We start from the raw sequence: 22,161 nt of genomic DNA, 5'->3' as shown, positions 1-22,161 counted from the left end.
ATTGTTGCACCTTATAGTTTTATTGAATTCGAAAAATGCAGTTTTCACTTTTTTTTTTAATTTGTAAATTGACATTGGCATGGCTGGAATAAAAGAAATTTTACTTTTTTACTTATTTTTTAATGCTCCATTAAGTATTACAGGAGATTCATCATGTAAATTATAGAAAAGAAATGAAATTATCTCAATAAGGCGCAATTTAAACTCGACATATATCACATAATTTTTCTTATGTGCTTGTCACGCGTGAAAATTATATAAATCATCAATAAATGAATACAAGGCATATTGGATCATTACAGTTTGTCAATGCGATCCCACCATTATCCTGAACCAAAACATTGTGGGAGTCATGTTTCTCACCTAAGAATTTTCCAAATGAACGAAAACGAGAAAATACAAATGAAGTTATTTTTTGTATGATGTTCCACACGTAAGAACGTTGATGTATTGCTTTGAACATTACATCAAAGTTCATCGACGCATGGGATGCAAATATGGAGACGTCAAGAATAAAGTCAACTCTAAATAATATTTGAAATGTATTTATTCATTTGTAAAATTGAAATCCGAATGAAAAATAGTTTGTTGGTATTCTATACAATTTGTTACGTATTTATTTGAAAGTATTTTGTCGCTATCTTCTTGTTTGAGGATGATTATTGTTGAGGGTGGTCTAATCAGAGATCATACGAAAAAATGCCCATCTCCATATGATGTTACCAAGTTAGTCCCTATTTGACTATTTGTTATCCATTTTTAAAAAACTCTTCTTTTTTTTTTTTTTTGAAATGCATTTTCAACTATACGTTCATTAATAAAATATTCTGTAAATAATCCTAATACATTTATCCACTTTTTAACCACGCATTATCCTAAAAATCACTATTTCAAAATTCATTTCCCCTTAAAACTCCCAAACAACAGATAATAAAGGACATTCTCAACTAGTGTACTCATTATTGACTAGGAATTGAATACCCACTAAGAGACCACAATAGTATATTTTCCAAGTTTAAGTTACTTTTTTAGATCTTTAGAATTTTTTTCTACCAAAGATTAAGTTAACATATGATTGCACCTATTTGGTGAGAATTAAAATCAAAATTTCAATAAATTTCGATAAAAGTTGATGAAATTTGTCATTAAAAAGTTATGAAACCTATGAAATATGATTAAAATTGATTGTTTACTTTGATTTAAATTAAAATCTGAATTTTAATCAATATCAAATCAGAGATAAATTTATTCTTTTATCTTAGAAAGACCATCAAACACGGTTATTGTATATTTTTGCGAATTTTCTTGATTCGTACTATTTATTAAAAGTGGAGATTACATTTATTTGAGTTCGTATACTTCAGCAAAAATGCCAAGTTTGATTACGGAATGTGAATACGCATTTAACTACTAAAGTTCGGTAACAAGGTGTACTCAAGAATATTACTTGAGTGCAACTTTCACCTTTCTGGAAGTAAAGATAATAAATCAATTAATATCTAATTGCAAAATTTCTTCAATCACCGAGAGGTTGTCACGCTCAAGAAGTCTCTTCCAGATTCCTCTTCTTCTACGTCCTGTATGTACATATAACAAATACATATACCCTCCTCACATACGAATGAAGGTTATTTATAATAGTTTGCTGGCTGGTTGAATGTTGGGATAGGTTGAAGAGGTAAAAATCATGGAGAAGGATCCAGAATGCATATCCTACTTAACCCAGCAACAGGCTGTGGAAATTGATGCACTTCTCATGGGCCCTTCGGGATTCAGCATCGATCAGCTCATGGTTAGTCAGTTTTTTTAGTTTTTATAGTTTGATGGCGTTTTTGTCTTTTTTATTTAACTTTCCATTTTTAGCTTGATTAGTTGAATTACTTGAACTTCCTATGAAATACCTTGACTTGCTTTTGAATGCAGGAACTGGCTGGACTGAGTGTTGCATCAGCAATAGCAGAGGTGAGAGTTTGGCTCCATACAATTTGCAGTTTACTTTTTTTCTTTTTTTTCCCCTTTATTTCTAGCTAGTAAATGAAATCATGTACTTTAGAATCATTATTTCTTTGAGGTTGCTTACATCGTGTTAATTGTTCCAAAGATCACTCAACTAAGTCCATGTCTTTGATTGGTACTAAAGTTTAAAATGTCGAGCGTTGATTACTAAATTTAGGTTCAAGTTTTCGATTGCTCATGAAGTTTAAAATATTGAGATTTAGTCACTGAACTTTAAAAAATATTGTATGTTGATCAAAACTCGACATTTTAAACTTTAGTGAGCAATCGAAGACATGGACTTATGTTCAGTGATCAAAACTCGACATTTTAAATTTCAGTGAACAATTAAAAACATGGACCTAAGTTCAATGACCATTGGAACAATTAATTCGTGTATATCTGTAGATAAATAACATGTAGAAATATAGTTCAGAGGTAAATAGCAAAACAAGTAGGTAGGTGTACACAGACATATCCTTCTTGATAAAAATAATAATAATAAAATTTAAAAAATTAAGCTCTTTGCAAATAGGTAAACTTGAGAAATTCATTCAATAGAGACTTGTTGGCTAAAGTATACAACCCATTTCAAATGTTATTTAGATGAATATATGTTGAGCTCAACTTAATTGTTTCATCGTAGTGGAAATTCATCTCCTCCTTGTAGTTGAAATCCATCCTCTCGCTGTATTGAAACACTTCTATAAGGCCAAAGGAAAATTGTATTAATGAAATATAACCGCGTACAAACGGCAATATGACTTTACAGAATGAAGTGGCCAACTTTGTTCACAAGTCATGGGCTATTATTTAGGTTATACATTATGGTTTATAAAATTTATAAAGTAATTGAATATCTCTGGGCCTTATATATTTTCTTAACAAAAAGTAATATTGACAGCATAGAACAACATTCATTTACGTACTCAGAAAAATGTCCCAACAAATAGATATATATCTAGTCTTCAGGGGCACTTTTTCCACACTTGTAACTAATGAAAGTAGAACTGGTAAAAACTACAGTCAAGAAGGATCATCACCTATTTCAATGTGCTAGCTTTCTTGCTAAAGGTTGTCTGGTGACTAACCTTTTAAAGCAAAATAAAGGTACGACAAATGTCAGAGGTGTGAATTGAGCTTAACTCCTGGACTAAGTTTTACCAATTATGGCAGGTCTACAGGTCAACTGAATATAACCGTGTACTTGTCATTTGCGGTCCTGGAAATAATGGTGGTGATGGTCTTGTTGCTGCCCGTCATTTACATCACTTTGGATATAAACCATACATATGTTACCCCAAACGTACTCCTAAACCTCTTTACACTGGTCTGGTCACTCAGGTATTTAATGAGAGTCATGTTCATGGACCATGATCATTTGCGCATTTGCGCACCTCGGAACTCGAAAGTGCTTATTCATGAGTAATTTTGCAGCTTGAGTCGTTGTCCGTTCCTTTTCTGCCAGTAGAAGGTCTGCCACAGGAGTTATCAAATGACTTTGACATTCTAGTAGATGCAATATTTGGCTTCTCATTTAATGGTAACTTTTATTTTCAGTTTCCTAAAGTTTAACCATATCAAAGCTTGTTGATAAGGTATATCCCATTGTGATAATTTTCATTTTATCTGTAAAATTTTCAATACTATGCATCATAATTTGCTAGGTATGCCAAGGCCACCTTTTGATGGTTTGATATATGGCTTGTTGTCCGCAAGAAAACACGATCAAACGTTTCAGAGATCACCTGTCATTGTTTCTGTAGATATACCTTCTGGTTGGCATGTTGAAAAAGGAGCCGTCAATAGCGAAGGCATTACACCTGACATGCTGGTAAAGTTTTCCTGAGGAAGTATCGTGTCCCAGTGTAACTTATTTTTGTGGATAATGCTACTTGATAACTTCTTATATAAAGTAACCTTGAATTATTGTACATAGGTTTCTTTAACGGCTCCTAAGCTGTGTGCTAAAATGTTTTGTGGTCCACACCACTTTTTGGGTGGAAGATTTGTACCTCCATCTATTGTGGACAAATTTAAGCTTCAATTGCCACCATACCCTGGCACTTCTATGTGTGTCCGTATCGGAAAACCTCCTCTAGCTGATGTACAAGCGCAGATTTCTCTCGAAAATGTTGAGAAGCACGGGGAGGCTGATCCCTTCGTTCAGGTATGGACGATAAACTAATTACTTATTATCTATTGGTTTGTGATAATCACAAAGAATTTAATAAACCATGGTCGTGTAATTATTTTGAGATTCTTAGCAATATGTATGCTATGAATTTGTTCGAGTCATCTGATTATTCACCATTGTGCAATAAGAGCATTGCTTACTTTGCAGTTCCAGAAATGGTTTGATGATGCAGTGGCAGCAGGATTGAAGGAACCAAATTCTATGGCCCTGTCAACTGCCAGCAAAGATGGAAAACCGTATGTTTCTTGGTTTATTTTATCAGTAATAATTGGACATTAACATGCTTAACTATATTATTATTCTTGCAAGTTTCTCAAACGTCTTGTCTTGACCGAATGTGCATTGTAGAAAACCTCTCTTTTCTGGAGTTGTAGTTGGAACCATGATTATTGAATCTGAAGCATGTTATCCATTAAACAAATCATCTATCTTGAAATACTGTTGGGTGCTCCTAAGAGCCACATATGTCTAATGCCACAACACTGAATCAGTACGTAACTACAGAGTATTTCCCTTTCTATCAATTGTGTGTGTATGTTTTCTTATTGCCTCTGTGGGGTTGGGAGTGGGGGTGGCATCATAATTGACTGTATTCTGTTATGTTTAACAAATGTTTCTGCAAAGCGAAGGACTGTTCTTCGAAAATGATTCCTAGCGTCCATTACTTTTTGGACTAAAACACTGCGAGAAACCCAACATACACTGTTGTTTCGCTTTGGTCACTGACCTTTTCTTGTTTCATGTTAGTCTGTAGACTTTCATATTTGTTTCAAATTGTGCACTCGTTCTACCTCTATCTACTTAATTAACAGGAATACTGACGTGGCTTGTGCATTATTTTTATAGTCCAACTTTATGAAAAAGGCATCTTGCTAGAAATCTTGCTTTCTTTTTAATTCTTTTGTAAAAGCACAGCTTGTCCAAAAATACGTTTTTTCCTTGCTGGAAAATAAAAATGATTCACTAACAGAATTTCCATGCCAGATCTAATTTCTGTTAGCCACGACACCATTACTGTTAATTTAGCAGGATATAGCATCTAAATTGAAACAAAAATGAAAGTTCAGTGTCTAACTTGGATTTAGCCCATTGTTATTCCCTGTGAACTAATTTTATACCTTAACAAAATATACGATCTGACTTTGACTGTGTTGTACTTTGTGTTGTTTTTGCAGTTCTTCACGAATGGTCCAATTAAAAGGCATCCATGGAGGAGGATTTGTCTGGTTAGCTCTTTGTGATTTTACTCGATGAAAATGAGAATGGCAAAGCAAAAATTAAGCCCGTGTTTGAGCCACATTCTCGAAGAACTCATTTTTCCCAAACTCATTTTCAACCATAATTCTCTCAGTAAAATAATTTTGCACGTAAACTCAAAATTTTTTCCTACTTTTTAATCACGCATTCTCTGAAAAATTTACTACTGCAAAATTTATTCTCTCAAAAAAGGGGGCTCAAACATAACCTAACTTTGTTTATCTGATATGGAGAGAGGGTGAATGAAGTGTTGCTATGTAATGAAATGACTAAAAAAAGTTGAAAGTGTGTGTCCACCAGAAAAGGTGTTGCTTCTTTTATCTAGTTGTTGAGCAGGTGTTTGTATATTACATTTTGTAGGTGCAGCAATTATGGTAGTCGAAAAGCTCAAGAAATATCTGAAAATCCTCATGCATCACTTCTTTTCTACTGGAGTGGTTTAAATCGCCAGGTAAACTGTTATTTCTACTCCAATGCGTCCATGCACTTTAAGATGTCAGATCTATTCTCAGAGTGTATAATTTGTTTTCATTTAAAGGAAAATCTTGAAGAACAAATGGTGAAATTTAAGGCTAGCTTGTAGATAAGACCTTTCTGAGGTGTTAATTTGAATTCCAGGTAAGAGTGGAAGGTTTTGTGCAGAAAGTTTCTGATGAAGAATCTGAGCAGTACTTTCGTAGTCGTCCACAAGAGATTCAGATTGGCCCGGCAGTTAGTGAGCAGGTCTATCTATCTCTTACTTTTCAATTCAGATGCAATAGTTCTCTATATTAAACTGAGTGAATTCTTGATTCTTTATCTTCAGAGCAATGTAATTCCTGGACGGCATTTTCTCCATCAAAAATACAAGGAAATAGAAGAGAAATACTCTGATGGGTCAGTATTTCAGTCTTTGAGCTGAAAAGTTTGCTTATAATTGAATAAGATAGAAATAAGTTAATTTTTATTGACCAAAATTGAAAATAAGTTGTTTATTTTGACAGATTAGTAAGAATTGCAAAATAATTTGTTTTTTACTTAAAATAAAGAAAAGAAGTAATTTTTCAAACATGTTTAACATAAACGCTACTTAAAATTTACTAATTTAAGCTTATCAAAACTTTATTCGTCTCATATGTGAGCAGTTATGTCTATTGATGCATGCAGAGTGCACAAATTAAACTCACATATGGGCATATGCACGTGTTTTTCTTGTACAACTATCTTATGCAATAGTAATTTTTGCTGTTATCAATTGTGTGGTGTATTCTGAATGTTTTTTGACCCCTACATCCATGTATATTCTTAAGATATTTCATTTCTGCTATTTTCAGAAGTATGATTCCCAGGCCAAAACATTGGGGAGGATACAGGCTCATACCAGAGTGTTTTGAGTTTTGGCAAGGCGATGAATCACAAGTGCACCTAAGGTAGTTCTTTAATTTCCGTCTCTTCTCTAATGTATGAGTTGAAATGTCAAGAGCACGTAAAATAGGGCACATTCTAGGTCTTGCTGATCTAAGCCCTAATCCTAAACTATTATAATCACAAATCCTGAGAGTTCATCATCTACTTTCTTTAAATAGCGTAGGATTGTCATTAATAGGTGTTTGACTAAATTTAAATAGATCAGTGTGGTCCATCAAACGACTTAAGCTTTTAGATGAGGTGACACAACTTGGTATTGGAGCTAACGAGATGACTTGGGTTCAAATCTTGTTGTCACTCATCCATAAAAATTGTGCACGTGTCAGACTTTTGATTGAGAAAATGCATGCAATTTGTACATAAGGGGGCAAAATTTAAATGAATACATTTGGTGACTTTCAAGTTGGTTTATTCAACGAAGTGCAAATCATACATCATCTTGGTCCTAGGAGACATGTCCCTTGACGACAAAAAAATGAATGAGAAAACAAATTGAGCAACAAGCCTATGGCTTAACAAATCTTCTTGACAGTGACTTCTACAGTGGATGATTAGGCTATCTCCAATCCTGCACCAAAATTTGCACCAAATCTTATAACAAACTAAAAATCATCTCCAACAATTATACTGAAACTTACACCAAATGAATAGTGTTTTAATCATTTTCTTCTCTTTTTTTATTCTAAATGATTTATTTATTTGAAAATTTATTTATTTATTTATTTATTTATTTTACAAATACATAAATTACTAAATGAATAATTATGTTAAATTAACGAAAATATAAAATTAATAATAATAATAATAATTATTATTATTATTATTATTATTATTGACTTTGCTCCGTTTGCACCAAAATGCTTGTACCTTTTTGCATCAAATGGTGCAAAATTTGGTGCCACGTTGCAAAATTTTGCACCAAATTTTGGTGAAATTTGGTGTTTTGGTGCATCCATTGGAGACAGCCTTAGACTAGTTTCTCTGTATACTCAAATGATCTATTGGAGTTTGGTTTGTAGGCAGTATAATTTCCAGTTATCTACAGTGTTCCAAACTTATATCCATTTTGCAGCATTAGTACTTTTGCTGCTCTTAAGTTCTCTTGTAATTATCCATATTTCTAGACCGTTTTCATCTCCCTTTTTGAGATCTAATTTCGGGCCTAACTCTTGCAACTGAGAACCCGATTTTGGGCAGAATGGGCATTCGTTTGCTTTGGTGTTGTAATGACCTTGAGAGTTTAAAGGGTTTTCTTAGGAAACAGACAGAGAACCTGGAGCACTCGTGTTAAATAAATATGTAACAGTATGCAGATATGGAAATTTATTTGTTATTGTAATTATATGATTGACAGGTTGAGCTATGTTGCCGAAGAAATTGATGGAAAAATATCGTGGAGAAGAACTGTTAAATAGTGAAGACATCCTTGAACATGGAATTTTGTGTAGTTACTGTACTGGGTATTTGAAGAATAAATATGTATGAAGCCTGTCAACAGCAAGGAACATGAATTGTTACACAGTGGAGAAAAGTGCAATAAACTATTTTCTACATATGAAGCCTGTTAACAGCATGCTCTAATCACGAATGGAGATTATCTGAACACAAAGTGATAATGGTGACATTAAGGTCAAAAATCTTTGCATATTCTCCTTCTGTGCTACATTTACATTCTGTAATTCCTCATCTTGTAGAACCTCTTATCATTGTCACTATGTTGTCTTACCTTTGATAGTTACTAAAGTTGCACTCGGTTTTCTTCAAGCTTCACGGGCAGGCCATGCACAGATACAAGCTCCCATGCTGTCACTATGGTTCCTCCAAATGTTTCAATCTCTGCCAATGCTCGCATCGGAGCTGGTGTGAGGCTTGTCAGTTGTATTATTCTTGATGATGTTGAAATCCAGGTATTAGTCCCCAAATTACTGGATAATATTTTTACTAATGACATCCCGTGAAAATTGACATTCGTGCTTCATGGTTTTGCAAAGGAAAACGCTGTTGTAATCCACGCAATTATTGGATGGAAGTCTTCCATCGGAAGGTGGTCAAGAGTCCAAGTAAGTTCAGGGACTCGTCTAATTTTTCTCTTACAAATCAACTCCGTTATTTTTAGTTTCTAAAAAGAGTTTCAACACATTAAATATTTGCACTTATTCATTCTTTTTCACGTCTATGTTTTCGTGAGTCTCTATTCTGTTTTCTGCATTGCGTTCCCTAAGCTTTAATCTGCCTATTTCAGGCTTCAGGAGATTACAATGCAAAGCTCGGAGTCACAATTCTTGGTACTTTTTCAACACTTTCTTCGTATATTCTATTCTCCGTGCTGCTTTCACCCTCAAGTTGTGACCTTTTGAACATATTTTGAACCAGGTGAATCTGTAACAGTAGAAGATGAAGTTGTGGTAATCAACAGCATTGTCCTTCCAAACAAGACTCTTAACGTAAGTGTTCAAGAAGAAATTATACTTTAGTGCACTGATATTTTTCGACGAGGCTTCTTCTACAACTACAAACTCGACTCCTTTTATGCATATTTTGTACCTTTATTGTTGCACCTTATAGTTTTATTGAATTCGAAAAATGCAGTTTTCACTTTTTTTTTTAATTTGTAAATTGACATTGGCATGGTTGGAATAAAAGAAATTTTACTTTTTTACTTATTTTTTAATGCTCCATTAAGTATTACAGGAGATTCATCGTGTAAATTATAGAAAAGAAATGAAATTATCTCAATAAGGCGCAATTTAAACTCGACATATATCCCATAATTTTTCATATGTGCTTGTCACACGTGAAAATTATATAAATCATCAATAAATGCATACAAGACACATTGGATCATTACAGTTTGTCAATGCGATCGCACCGTTATCCTGAACCAAAACATTGTGGGAGTCATGTTTCTCACCCAAGAATTTTCCAAATGAACGAAAACGAGAAAGTACAAATGAAGTTATTTTTTGTAAGATGTTCCGCACTCAAGAACGTTGATGTATTGGTTTGAATATTACATCAAAGTTCATCGACGTATGGGATGCAAATGTGAAGACGTGAAGAATAAAGTCAACTCTAAATAATATATGGAATGTATTTATTCATTTGTAAAATTGAAATCCGAATGAAAAATAGTTTGTTGATATTGCTATAAAAAAAATTTATGTATATATTTGAAAGTATTTTGTGCTATCTCGATGTTTGAGGATGATTATTTTTTAGGGTTGTCTAATCAAAGAACATATTGAAAAATGTTTCTCTTTATAGAATGTTATCAAGTTAGTCCCCGTTTGTTATCCATTTTATAAAAACCCTTTTTTTTTAAATGTATTTTCAATTATACATTCATACAATAAAATAGAAGTACATAAATTTAATACTTTTTCCTACTTTTTAACAATACATTCTCCAAAAAATCACTATTTCAAAATTCATTTTCACTCAAAAAAATTCTTTTAATGGTTAACAGCTGATAATAAAGGACATTCTCTACTGGCACACACATTCTTGACAAGGAATTGAATACCCACTAAAGAGACCTCAATATATACTTTCAAAGTTTAAATTACTTTTAAGATCATTAGAATTTTTTTCCATGAAAGATTAAGTTAACATGTGATTGCCCCTATTTGGTGATGATTAAAACCAATTTTTCAGTAAATTTTAATAAAAATTGTGGAATTCATAAAATATGTGATTAAAATTGATTGTTTACTTTATTTAAATTAAAATCTGAATTTTAATCAATATCAAATAGGAGATAAATTTATTCGTTGTGATCTATATTTCATCTTAGAAAGACCATCAAACACGATTATCGAATATTTTTACGAATTTTCTTGATTCGTACTATTTCTTAAAAATTGAGATTACATTTATTTGAGTTCGTATAATTGAACAAAGGTGTCTAGCTTGATTATGGAATGCGAATACACATTTAACTAAAGTTTGGTAACAAGGTTTAATACACATTTAACTAAAGTTTGGTAACAAGGTTTACTCAAGAATATTACTTGAGTGCAACTTTCACCGTTCTAGAAGTAAAGATAATAAATCAATTAATATCTAATTGCAAAATTTCTTCAATCACCGAGAGGTTGTCACGCTCAAGAAGTCTCTTCCAGATTCCTCTTCTTCTACGTCCTGTATGTACATATAACAAATACATATACCCTCCTCACATACGAATGAAGGTTATTTATAATAGTTTGCTGGCTGGTTGAATGTTGGGATAGGTTGAAGAGGTAAAAATCATGGAGAAGGATCCAGAATGCATATCCTACTTAACCCAGCAACAGGCTGTGGAAATTGATGCACTTCTCATGGGCCCTTCGGGATTCAGCATCGATCAGCTCATGGTTAGTCAGTTTTTTTAGTTTTTATAGTTTGATGGCGTTTTTGTCTTTTTTATTTAACTTTCCATTTTTAGCTTGATTAGTTGAATTACTTGAACTTCCTATGAAATACCTTGACTTGCTTTTGAATGCAGGAACTGGCTGGACTGAGTGTTGCATCAGCAATAGCAGAGGTGAGAGTTTGGCTCCATACAATTTGCAGTTTACATTTTTTCTTTTTTTTCCCCTTTATTTCTAGCTAGTAAATGAAATCATGTACTTTAGAATCATTATTTCTTTGAGGTTGCTTACATCGTGTTAATTGCTCCAAAGATCACTCAACTAAGTCCATGTCTTTGATTGGTACTAAAGTTTAAAATGTCGAGTGTTGATTACTAAACTCAGGTTCAAGTTTTCGATTGCCATGAAGTTTAAAATATTGAGATTTAGTCACTGAACTTTAAAAAATATTGTATATTGACCAAAACTCGACATTTTAAACTTTAGTGAGCAATCGAAGACATGGACTTATGTTCAGTGATCAAAACTCGACATTTTAAATTTCAGTGAACAATTAAAAACATGGACCTAAGTTCAATGACCATTGGAACAATTAATTCGTGTATATCTGTAGTCTCATGGGGGGTAGTGTGTGTGTGTGGGGAGGAGGGGGGGGGGGGGGGGGATTTTCTCCAGCTGTTTAGAGCTTGTCATTTGAACTCTTTGGCTATGTATGAAGAAACAAGTCAAGGAACTGCAATTAATGAAATTGAATTTTTGTGGGAAATTATAATCATAAATAACATGTAGAAATATAGTTCAGAGGTAAATAGCAAAACAAGTAGGTAGGTGTACACAGACGTATCCCTCTTGATAAAAATAATAAAAAAAAAATTTGAAAAATTAAGTTCTTTGCAAATAGGTAAACTTGAGAAATTCATGCAATAGAGACTTGTTGGCTAAAGCATACAACCCATTTCAAATGTTATTTAGATGAATATATGTTGAGCTCAACTTAGTTGTTTCATTGTAGTGGAAACTCATCTCCTCCTTGTAGTTGAAATCCATCCTCTCGCTGTATTGAAACACTTCTATAAGGCCAAAGGAAAATTGTATTAATGAAATATCACTGCGTACAAACGGCAATATGACTTTACAGAATGAAGTGGCCAACTTTGTTCAGAAGTCATGGGCTATTATTTAGGTTATACATTATGGATTATAAAATTTATAAAGTAATTGAATATCTCTGGGCCTTATATATTTTCTTAACAAAAAATAATATTGACAGCATAGAACAACATTCATTTACGTACTCAGAAAAATGTCCCAACAAATAGATATATATCTAGTCTTAAGGGGCACTTTTTCCACACTTATAACTAATGAAAGTAGAACTAGTAAAAACTACAGTCAAGAAGGATCATCACCTATTTCAATGTGCTAGCTTTCTTGCTAAAGGTTGTCTGGTGACTAACCTTTTAAAGCAAAATAAGGATATGACAAATGTCAGAGGTGTGAAATGAGCTATCTCCTGGACTAAGTTTTACCAATTATGGCAGGTCTACAGGTCAACTGAATATAACCGTGTACTTGTCATTTGCGGTCCTGGAAATAATGGTGGTGATGGTCTTGTTGCTGCCCGTCATTTACATCACTTTGGATATAAACCATACATATGTTACCCCAAACGTACTCCTAAACCTCTTTACACTGGTCTGGTCACTCAGGTATTTAATGAGAGTCATGTTCATGGACCATGATCATTTGCGCACCTCGGAACTCGAAAGTGCTTATTCATGAGTAATTTTGCAGCTTGAGTCGTTGTCAGTTCCTTTTCTGCCAGTAGAAGGTCTGCCACAGGAGTTATCAAATGACTTTGACATTCTAGTAGATGCAATATTTGGCTTCTCATTTAATGGTAACTTTTATTTTCAGTTTCCTAGAGTTTAACCTTATCAAAGCTTGTTGATAAGGTATATCCCATTGGGATAATTTTCATTTTATCTGTAAAATTTTCAATATTATGCGCCATACTTTGCTAGGTATGCCAAGGCCACCTTTTGATGGTTTGATATATGGCTTGTTGTCCGCAAGAAAACACGATCAAACATTTCAGAGATCACCTGTCATTGTTTCTGTGGATATACCTTCTGGTTGGCATGTTGAAAAAGGAGCCGTCAATAGCGAAGGCATTACACCTGAAATGCTGGTAAAGTTTTCCTGAGGAAGTATCATGTCCCAGTGAACTTATTTTTGTGGATAATGCTACTTGATAACTTCTTATATAAAGTGACCTTGAATTATTGTACACAGGTTTCTTTAACTGCTCCTAAGCTGTGTGCTAAAATGTTTTGTGGTCCGCACCACTTTTTGGGTGGAAGATTTGTACCTCCATCTATTGTGGACAAATTTAAGCTTCAATTGCCACCATACCCTGGCACTTCTATGTGTGTCCGTATCGGAAAACCTTCTCAAGCTGATGTACAAGCGCAGATTTCTCTGAAAAATGTTGAGAAGCACGGGGAGGCTGATCCCTTCGTTCAGGTATGGACGATAAGCTAATTACTTATTATCTATTGGTTTGTGATAATAACAAAGAATTTAATAAACCATGGTCATGTAATTATTTTGTGTTTCTTAGCAATATGTATGCTATGAATTTGTTCGAGTCATCTGATTATTCACCATTTTGCAATAAGAGAATTGCTTACTTTGCAGTTCCAGAAATGGTTTGATGATGCAGTGGCAGCAGGCTTGAAGGAACCAAATTCTATGGCCCTGTCAACTGCCAGCAAAGATGGAAAACCGTACGTTTCTTGTTTTATTTTATCAGTAATAAATGGACATTAACATGCTTAACTATATTATTATTCTTGCAAGTTTCTCAAACGTCTCGGGTTGACTGAATGTGCATTGTAGAAAACCTCTCTTTTCTGGAGTTGTAGTTGGAACCATGATTATTGAATCTGAAGCATGTTATCCATTAAACAAATCATCTATCTTGAAATACTGTTGGGTGCTCCTAAGAGCCACAAATGTCTATATGCCACAACACTGAATCAGTACGAACTACAGAGTATTTCCCTTTCTATCAATTGTGTGTGCATGTTTTCTTATTGCCGCTGTGGGGTTGGGAGTGGGGGTGGCATCATAATTCACTGTATTCTGTTTTTTTTAACAAATGTTTCTGCAAAGTGAAGGACTGTTCTTCGAAAATGATTCCTAACGTCCATTACTTTTTGGATTAAAACACTGCGAGAAACCCAACATACACTGTTGTTTCACTTTGGTCACTGACCTTTTCTTGTTTCATGTTAGTCTGTAGACTTTCATATTTGTTTCAAATTGTGCACTCGTTCTACCTCTATCTACTTAATTAACAGGAATACTGACGGGCTTGAGAAATCTATTGTGCATTATTTTTATAGTCCAACTTTATGAAAAAGGCATCTTGCTAGAAATCGTGCTTTCTTTTTAATTCTTTTGTAAAAGCACAGCTTGTCCAACAATACGTTTTTTCCTTGCTGGATGGTAAAAATGATTCACTAACAGAATATCCCTGCCAGATATAATTTCTGTTAGCCACGACACCATTACTGTTAATTTAGCAGGATATAGCATCTAAATTGAAACAAAAATGAAAGTTCAGTGTCTAACTTGGATTCTCAGTGAACTAATTTTATACCTTAACAAAATATACAATTTGACTTTGACTGTGTTGTTTTTGCAGTTCTTCACGAATGGTCCAATTAAAAGGCATCCATGGAGAAGGATTTGTCTGGTTAGCTATTTGTGATTTTACTCGATGAAAATGAGAATGCCAAAGCAAAAATTAAGCCCATGTTTGAGCCACATTCTCTAAAAATTCATTTTTCCCAGACTCATTTTCAACCACAATTCTTTCAATAAAATAATTTTGCACGTAAACTCAAAATTTTTACTACTTTTTAGTCACGCATTCTCCAAAAAATTCACTTTTGCAAAATTTATTCTCTCAAAAAACGGGGCTCAAACATAACCTAACTTTGTTTATCTGATAGGGAGAGAGGGTGAATGAAGTGTTGCTATGTAATGAAATGACTAAAAAATGTTGAAAATGTGTGTCCACCAGAAAAGGCGTTGCTTCTTTTAACTAGTTGTTGAGCAGGTGTTCCTATATTACATTTTGCAGGTGCAGCAATTATGGTAGTCGAAAAGCTCAAGAAATATCTGAAAATCCTCATGCATCACTTCTTTTCTACTGGAGTGGTTTAAATCGCCAGGTAGACTGTTATTTCTACTCCAATGCGTCCATGCACTTTAAGATGTCAGATCTATTCTCAGAGTGTATTTTATGTTTTTTTTTCATTTAAAGGAAAATCTTGAAGATCAAATGGTGAAATTTAAGGCTAGCTTGTAGATAAGAACTTTCTGAGATGTTAATTTGAATTCCAGGTAAGAGTGGAAGGTTTTGTGCAGAAAGTTTCTGATGAAGAATCTGAGCAGTACTTTCGTAGTCGTCCACGAGAGATTCAGATTGGCCCGGCAGTTAGTGAGCAGGTCTATCTATCTCTTACTTTTCAATTTAGAAGCAATAGTTCTCTATATTAAACTGAGTGAATTCTTGATTGTTTATCTTCAGAGCAATGTAATTCCTGGACGGCAGTTTCTCCATCAAAAATACAAGGAAATAGAAGAGAAATACTCTGATGGGTCAGTATTTCGGTCTTTGAGCTGAAAAGTTTGCTTATAATTGAATGAGATAGAAATAAGTTAATTTTTATTGACCAAAATTGAAAATAAGTTGTTTATTTTGACAGGTTAGTAAGAATTACAAAATAATCTGTTTTTTACTTAAAATAAAGGTAGAAGTAATTTTTCAAACATGTTTAACATAAACGTTACTTAAAATTTACAATTTTAAGCTTATCAAAACTTTATTCGTCTCATATGTGAGCAGTTATGTCTATTGATGCATGCAGAGTGCACAAATTAAACTCGCATATGGGCATATGCACGTGTTTTTCTTGTACAATTATCTTATGCAAAAGTAATTTTTGCTGTTATCAATTGTGTGGTGTATTCTGAATGTTTTTTGACCCCTACATCCATGTATATTCTTAAGATATTTCATTTCTGCCATTTTCAGAAGTATGATTCCCAGACCTAAACATTGGGGAGGATACAGGCTCATACCAGAGTATTTTGAGTTTTGGCAAGGAGATGAATCACAAGTGCACCTAAGGTAGTTCTTTAATTTCCATCTTTTCTCTAATGTATGAGTTGAAATGTCAGATCACGTAAAATAGGGCACATTCTAGGTCTTGGTGATCTAAGCCCTAATCCTAAACTATTATCTTCACAAATCCTGACTGCTCATCATCTACTTTCTTTAAATAGCGAAGGATCGTCATTAATAGGTGTTTGACTAAATTTAAATAGATTAGTGTGGTCCATCGAACAACTTAAGCTTTTAGATGAAGTGACACAACTTGGTATCGGAGCTAACGAGATGACTTCAGTTCAAGTCTTGTTGTCACTCATTCATAAAAATTGTGCACGTGTCAGACTTTTGATTGAACAAATGCATGCAATTTGTACATAAGGGGCAAAATTTAAATGAATACATTTGGTGACTTTCAAGTTGGTTTATTCAACAAATTGCAAATCGTACATCATCTTGGAGGCATGTCCCTTTACGACAAAAAAATGAATGAGAAAACAAATTGAGCAACAAGCCTATGGCTTAACAAATATTCTTGACAATGACTTCTAAAGTGGAAGATTAGGCTATCTCCAATCCTGCACCAAATCTTATAACAAACTAAAAATCATCTCCAACAATTACACCGAGGCCTTGTTTGAGCCCCATTCTTTTAGAAAAATACATTTTCCAACAGTATTTTGACATCATTTCAACCACACATTCTTCAATAAAATAATGTTACACGCAAATTCAAAACTTTTACTTATTTTTTAAATACACATTTCCCATCAATACATTATTCAAAAATTCATTCTTCCAAAAAAAATTGGGCTTAAACAAGGGCCGAAACTTACACCAAATGAACAGTGTTTTAATCATTTTCTCCTCCTTTTTTATTCTAAATAATTTATTTATTAGAAAATTTATTTATTTTACAAATACATAAATTACTAAATGAATAATTATTTTAAATTAACGAAAATATTAAATTAATAATAATTATTTATTTATTTATTTTTTATAATTGACTTTGCACTGTTTGCACCAAAATGCTTGCACCAAATTTTGGTGAAATTTGGTGTTTTGGTGCATCCATTGGCGACAACCTTAGACTAGTACTCTGTATGCTCAAATGATCTCTAAAGCCAAGCAACAGAGAACTATTGGAGTTTGGTTTGTAGGCACTATAATTTCCAGTTATCTATAGTGTTCCAAACTTATATCCATTTTGCAGCATTAATACTTTTGCTACTCTTAAGTTCTCTTGTCATTATCTATATTTGTAGACCGTTTTCATCTCCCTTTTTGAGATCTAATTTCGGGCCTAACTCTTGCAACTGAGAACCCGATTTTGGGCAGAATGGGCATTCGTTTTCTTTGGTGTTGTAATGACCTTGAGAATGGGTTTTCTTAGGAAACAGACAGAGAACCTGGAGCACTCGTGTTAAATAAATATGTAACAGTATGCAGATATGGAAATTTATTTGTTATTGTAATTATATGATTGACAGGTTGAGCTATGTTGCCGAAGAAATTGATGGAAAAATATCGTGGAGAAGAACTGTTAAATAGTGAAGACATCCTTGAACATGGAATTTTGTGTAGTTACTGTACTGGGTATTTGAAGAATAAATATGTATGAAGCCTGTCAACAGCAAGGAACATGAATTGTTACACAGTGGAGAAAAGTGCAATAAACTATTTTCTACATATGAAGCCTGTTAACAGCATGCTCTAATCACGAATGGAGATTATCTGAACACAAAGTGATAATGGTGACATTAAGGTCAAAAATCTTTGCATATTCTCCTTCTGTGCTACATTTACATTCTGTAATTCCTCATCTTGTAGAACCTCTTATCATTGTCACTATGTTGTCTTACCTTTGATAGTTACTAAAGTTGCACTCGGTTTTCTTCAAGCTTCACGGGCAGGCCATGCACAGATACAAGCTCCCATGCTGTCACTAGACCATAGTTCCTAGGTGTACACTCGTTTTCTTCAACCTTTCCAGGCACGATACCCTGTTGCATTGTTAGTACCTGAAGTGACGATTTCACAAAGATGATCACCCCCTATCTCTAGCTATACATTCAACCACTATTTCTAGTGTTCCAAAAAGCAAAGCCTAGGTCTAGGCGTGCTGCGCCTCGCCTCACATTGTTTTAATTTTTGTTTCCTAGGAGCACTATTTTTACACTTCAACGATTTTTAACGCTTGTAGATGCTTTTTTTCTTTAATTATTAAATAATTTTTAGATTGATTTTAAAAATTAAAATAGTAATAAAATAAAAACACTTTTTCATGGTCGAAGCTTGACCTCCACATTTCGTCTCGTTTTATGATTTTTAGAACACTAATTATGTCACATGAAATCTCACCTGGTCGCTAAGATGACTTTTGACGGGGGAACTTGTAACGTTCTCTGTATTACTATCCTCTTTGGCTTTGTTATCTGTTTCTACGTGTAGAGGAAGTGAAGACGTTCCAAAAATTGCCTCGTCATGAGCAGCCGCTGCAGCCCTGATATCTTCCTCTTTTTTCGCCTTTAGAATGAAAGAAAGTTGTAGAAAATAATAACATTTGATGAGAAGGATATAACTCTGCCTTTGTTGAAACAGACTATCTGCCGGAATCAAAAGACGTGCACAATACCTTCCCTACAGAAAATCGAAAGCTTAGCCCCAAGTGCTGGACTACATCATCCTCCGCAGCTGCCATTGCATGACAAAGCATTAGGGAGATTTTTCTATTTGACCTATCACGATTCCTTTTTATGGAAAGGTCTATATTGTCCTTAATGAAATAATTCTTTCTATATTGCAATATATGTCCTAATATTTTAATCATTTTATCTTCTATTTTGGATATTTGAATATAAAATCATTCTATGATCTAATAAATAAGAATAATCTGCAGCATACATATCATAATTTTTTAATAAAATACCATATTCTTCAATGGTAAATTTATATTTTTTAATTGAGATATAGTATTATTTATTTCTTCTAATATTCTTTTTAATAAATTATCTAATCCTTCAATTGTATATCTTGACATTTATCAAAATAATCATTATGCAATTGTCCCTGCGATTCTTTTAAGATTTTAAAAAGATTCGTTCTAATTTTAGCAAAAGTTTAATAGTTTTACCTTATGTTTGATCTAGACTCGTATTTTTAGAACCGAGTGACTTTCGAGCTCTGAATTTGTAAACTGTTTCCTTCAACGGCCTCCTGCCTTCACGGAATTGTTACTATTTTAGCTACTTGCTCTCACTGTATCAACTTCTAAAGAATAAAATTCTATACTTCCGTTAAAGAAAACTCTCTTTTTGCTAAAATAAGAATGAAACTTTTTATTAGATCCTTCAAGAATCTATAGGAAAAAGATTTAGAAATTCATATTGATATCAAAATATTGGAATTTTATTTTTAGCAGGATTGATACAAGACTTTTATTTGGTACAAAGGGATTTCCAAAAAAACTGATTTTTCAAACTGAGAATGGGCTATTGCTTACAACTTGATAATTCAAGATAGGATGAGATGATCTTCTTCTATGGTAATGTCTCTATTTATACAAGTTTACGAGACTCTATTATATTATTGATTACATCAGCGTAGGCACTCTTACCTCTTTATTTTCTTCCTTTGACCTACATCTTCACATGTTTTTCTATCCAAAGAGCATCTTTTTATATTATTGCTCTTTTTCTTCAATATCTTCACATGGTCAAAAGGTGCTTTGTCTTCTTCTTTCATTTCTTCACATGCAATTGGAGCACTCCCTTAGCTGGTAGGATTGTTTTATAGTGATAGGACATCCTGAAAATTGATGTGTATCAAATCTTGTAATATAGTCTTTTAAAATTTCTGATTTTGCATATCCTCCATTGGATACCAGCATCCAATTTTCATATTGGTATAAGCACGAGAATTTTTTATCAAACAAATTTTTGACAATGTTGTAAATAGCTTTAATTTCAAGTGCTCTTCTATATCTGATCCATGATTTTGTCGCTAGTGGGACTTTTCTATTATTCTCTGTAATATCTATTTGAAAATTGGCTGCAACATATCCAATTGAGATTATGTGTTCAACTGGATAATAAACAACTTCATCATATTCTGGACTGATTGAATAGAATTTTAAAAATATCTTCCTTCCTTTGGCAAATCTGGATACTTCTTTAATGAATATGTCATCAAACTTTGAAATTTCAATAAAATATTTTCATGGATAAATCAAATCCATGAATCCATAGTCTGTCATAATTTTTATAAGTGAAGGGTCACCTCCTTACATGACTGTTATTTTGGGGTAAACATTATTTTCCGGAGAAATGATATATGAATCACTCATTTTTATTTCATAAGCGATTTTGACTATTTCGACATATTTTTCTTCGTTTGGATCTAAATGGATTTTATCTTCTTGGTCTATAATGCTGATTGTTTTGGTATCTCTTTTATCTTCATGTATCATAACTTTCTTGGTTGATGATACAGAAATGGAATCTCTTTTATCATCAGCTGGTATGTTGTCACGTCTGGGTCCGCTGTTACTTTCAACTGTCCCTGTTTGGTATTGATTTGGAAAACTCATTTCTGAGCTCTTTGGTATATCTATCTAAGACAGTATATCTTTTAATTGTGCTGCAATAGCATCAACTTGATTTTTAAGTTCTATGGCTTATTTTTTATGTTCAGTAGTGATATTCAAAAGTATTTTTATATTTGAGTTGAATATCTCTGAGACCTGGGTTGCTCCAGAGTTTATATTTTCGAATTCTTCTTTAAAAAAATCCGTCCTTTTTGTGTGTGTATGATAGATTGGTATAATTCCATGACATTGGCTTTATCCATCAGCAAATTATATGTTTCTGCTGAGAAAATCTGCAAGAAAATTATTAACTCCTTTAATATGGACTATATCAAAATTATAAAATGCTAAATAAACTTGCCATCTATGAAGCCTTCTGTATTGTAGTTCTGAGGGTAACTTATTCCTGACTAATCCTGCAACTTGAGAATTATCAGTTTCAACAATAAATTTCTTGGATAATAAAAACAATGAGAACTTTTTTATTCCTCTAATAATTGCTAATAATTCTTTTTCATGAGTAGTATAGTTTATTTTTGCTTGGTTAAAGGTTCCACTTGAGTATCTACAAATTTTATTAAGATCTGATTTAAATATTGCTACCCAATATTTATCTGATGCATCAGTATTAACAATCAAATTATCTTTTTCATATGGTAATATTAATTTTGGTAAATTTTTACATTCTTTTTTTAATGATTTAACTATTTCTGTATGTTCTTCATTCCAACCTTTAGTATTTATTTTTCTAAGTAAAACTTGGATTTTATATCTTTTCTTAGAAAGATTTTCAATAAATCCTTCTGCGTAATTTAAACATCCTAAAAAATTTTGAATTTGTTCTTTGGATTCTAATTTATCTAGAAAACTTTCTATCTTTTTGGAGATATGAGTCTGTAATTTTATCCCTTTTTATCTATTGATAATCCAAGAAAATCTATTTCTTATTTTTCTATTATAGATTTTTTTTTAGATAGTACAATTCCTTCTTTTTTTACATTCGTTAATAAATTAGATTAAATGATTTCTATGCTCTTCTTTACTATTAGAACATATTAATATATCATCAATATATACTATTAGAAATTCATTAAACTTTTTAAATATATTATCCATCTTTTTTTGATATATTTGTGGTGCATTTTTCAAACCAAATGGCATAACTAACCATTTATATTTT

At 32.9% G+C, this 22,161-nt stretch overlaps 2 protein-coding genes and 1 long non-coding RNA gene across 3 annotated transcripts; all 3 read left to right on the top strand.

The window, feature by feature from the left end:
* The first annotated feature begins 1,471 nt into the window (after window positions 1–1,471).
* Window positions 1,472–8,512, top strand: LOC111387597 (pyridoxine/pyridoxamine 5'-phosphate oxidase 1, chloroplastic-like). Its single transcript, XM_023012169.1, has 14 exons — window positions 1,472–1,579; window positions 1,670–1,792; window positions 1,924–1,962; window positions 3,172–3,339; window positions 3,433–3,538; window positions 3,663–3,829; window positions 3,935–4,165; window positions 4,340–4,428; window positions 5,368–5,418; window positions 5,810–5,900; window positions 6,068–6,172; window positions 6,255–6,325; window positions 6,763–6,858; window positions 8,211–8,512. Exons 2-14 carry the CDS (start codon window positions 1,688–1,690, stop codon window positions 8,269–8,271), a joined length of 1,380 nt encoding a protein of 459 aa, XP_022867937.1. The 5' UTR covers window positions 1,472–1,579; window positions 1,670–1,687; the 3' UTR covers window positions 8,272–8,512.
* A 150-nt stretch (window positions 8,513–8,662) lies between these two features.
* On the top strand, window positions 8,663–9,515 carry LOC111387598. The gene is made up of 4 exons (XR_002701433.1): window positions 8,663–8,763; window positions 8,848–8,916; window positions 9,099–9,141; window positions 9,230–9,515. It is a non-coding gene; the product is annotated as an uncharacterized LOC111387598 (long non-coding RNA).
* Window positions 9,516–10,890: 1,375 nt separating this feature from the next.
* Window positions 10,891–18,188, top strand: LOC111387599 (pyridoxine/pyridoxamine 5'-phosphate oxidase 1, chloroplastic-like). Its single transcript, XM_023012170.1, has 14 exons — window positions 10,891–10,998; window positions 11,089–11,211; window positions 11,343–11,381; window positions 12,750–12,917; window positions 13,003–13,108; window positions 13,233–13,399; window positions 13,504–13,734; window positions 13,909–13,997; window positions 14,921–14,971; window positions 15,362–15,452; window positions 15,625–15,729; window positions 15,812–15,882; window positions 16,319–16,414; window positions 17,887–18,188. The coding sequence occupies exons 2-14, from the start codon at window positions 11,107–11,109 to the stop codon at window positions 17,945–17,947; spliced, it is 1,380 nt and encodes a 459-aa protein (XP_022867938.1). The 5' UTR covers window positions 10,891–10,998; window positions 11,089–11,106; the 3' UTR covers window positions 17,948–18,188.
* Window positions 18,189–22,161: the final 3,973 nt, after the last annotated feature.

This window comes from Olea europaea, unplaced genomic scaffold (genome assembly GCF_002742605.1).
Source record: "Olea europaea var. sylvestris unplaced genomic scaffold, O_europaea_v1 scaffold4103, whole genome shotgun sequence".
NCBI classification, from domain to species: Eukaryota; Viridiplantae; Streptophyta; class Magnoliopsida; order Lamiales; family Oleaceae; genus Olea; species Olea europaea.
The sequence above is the reverse complement of the archived record's forward strand: the minus strand, read 5'-3'. Positions and strand labels throughout refer to the sequence as shown.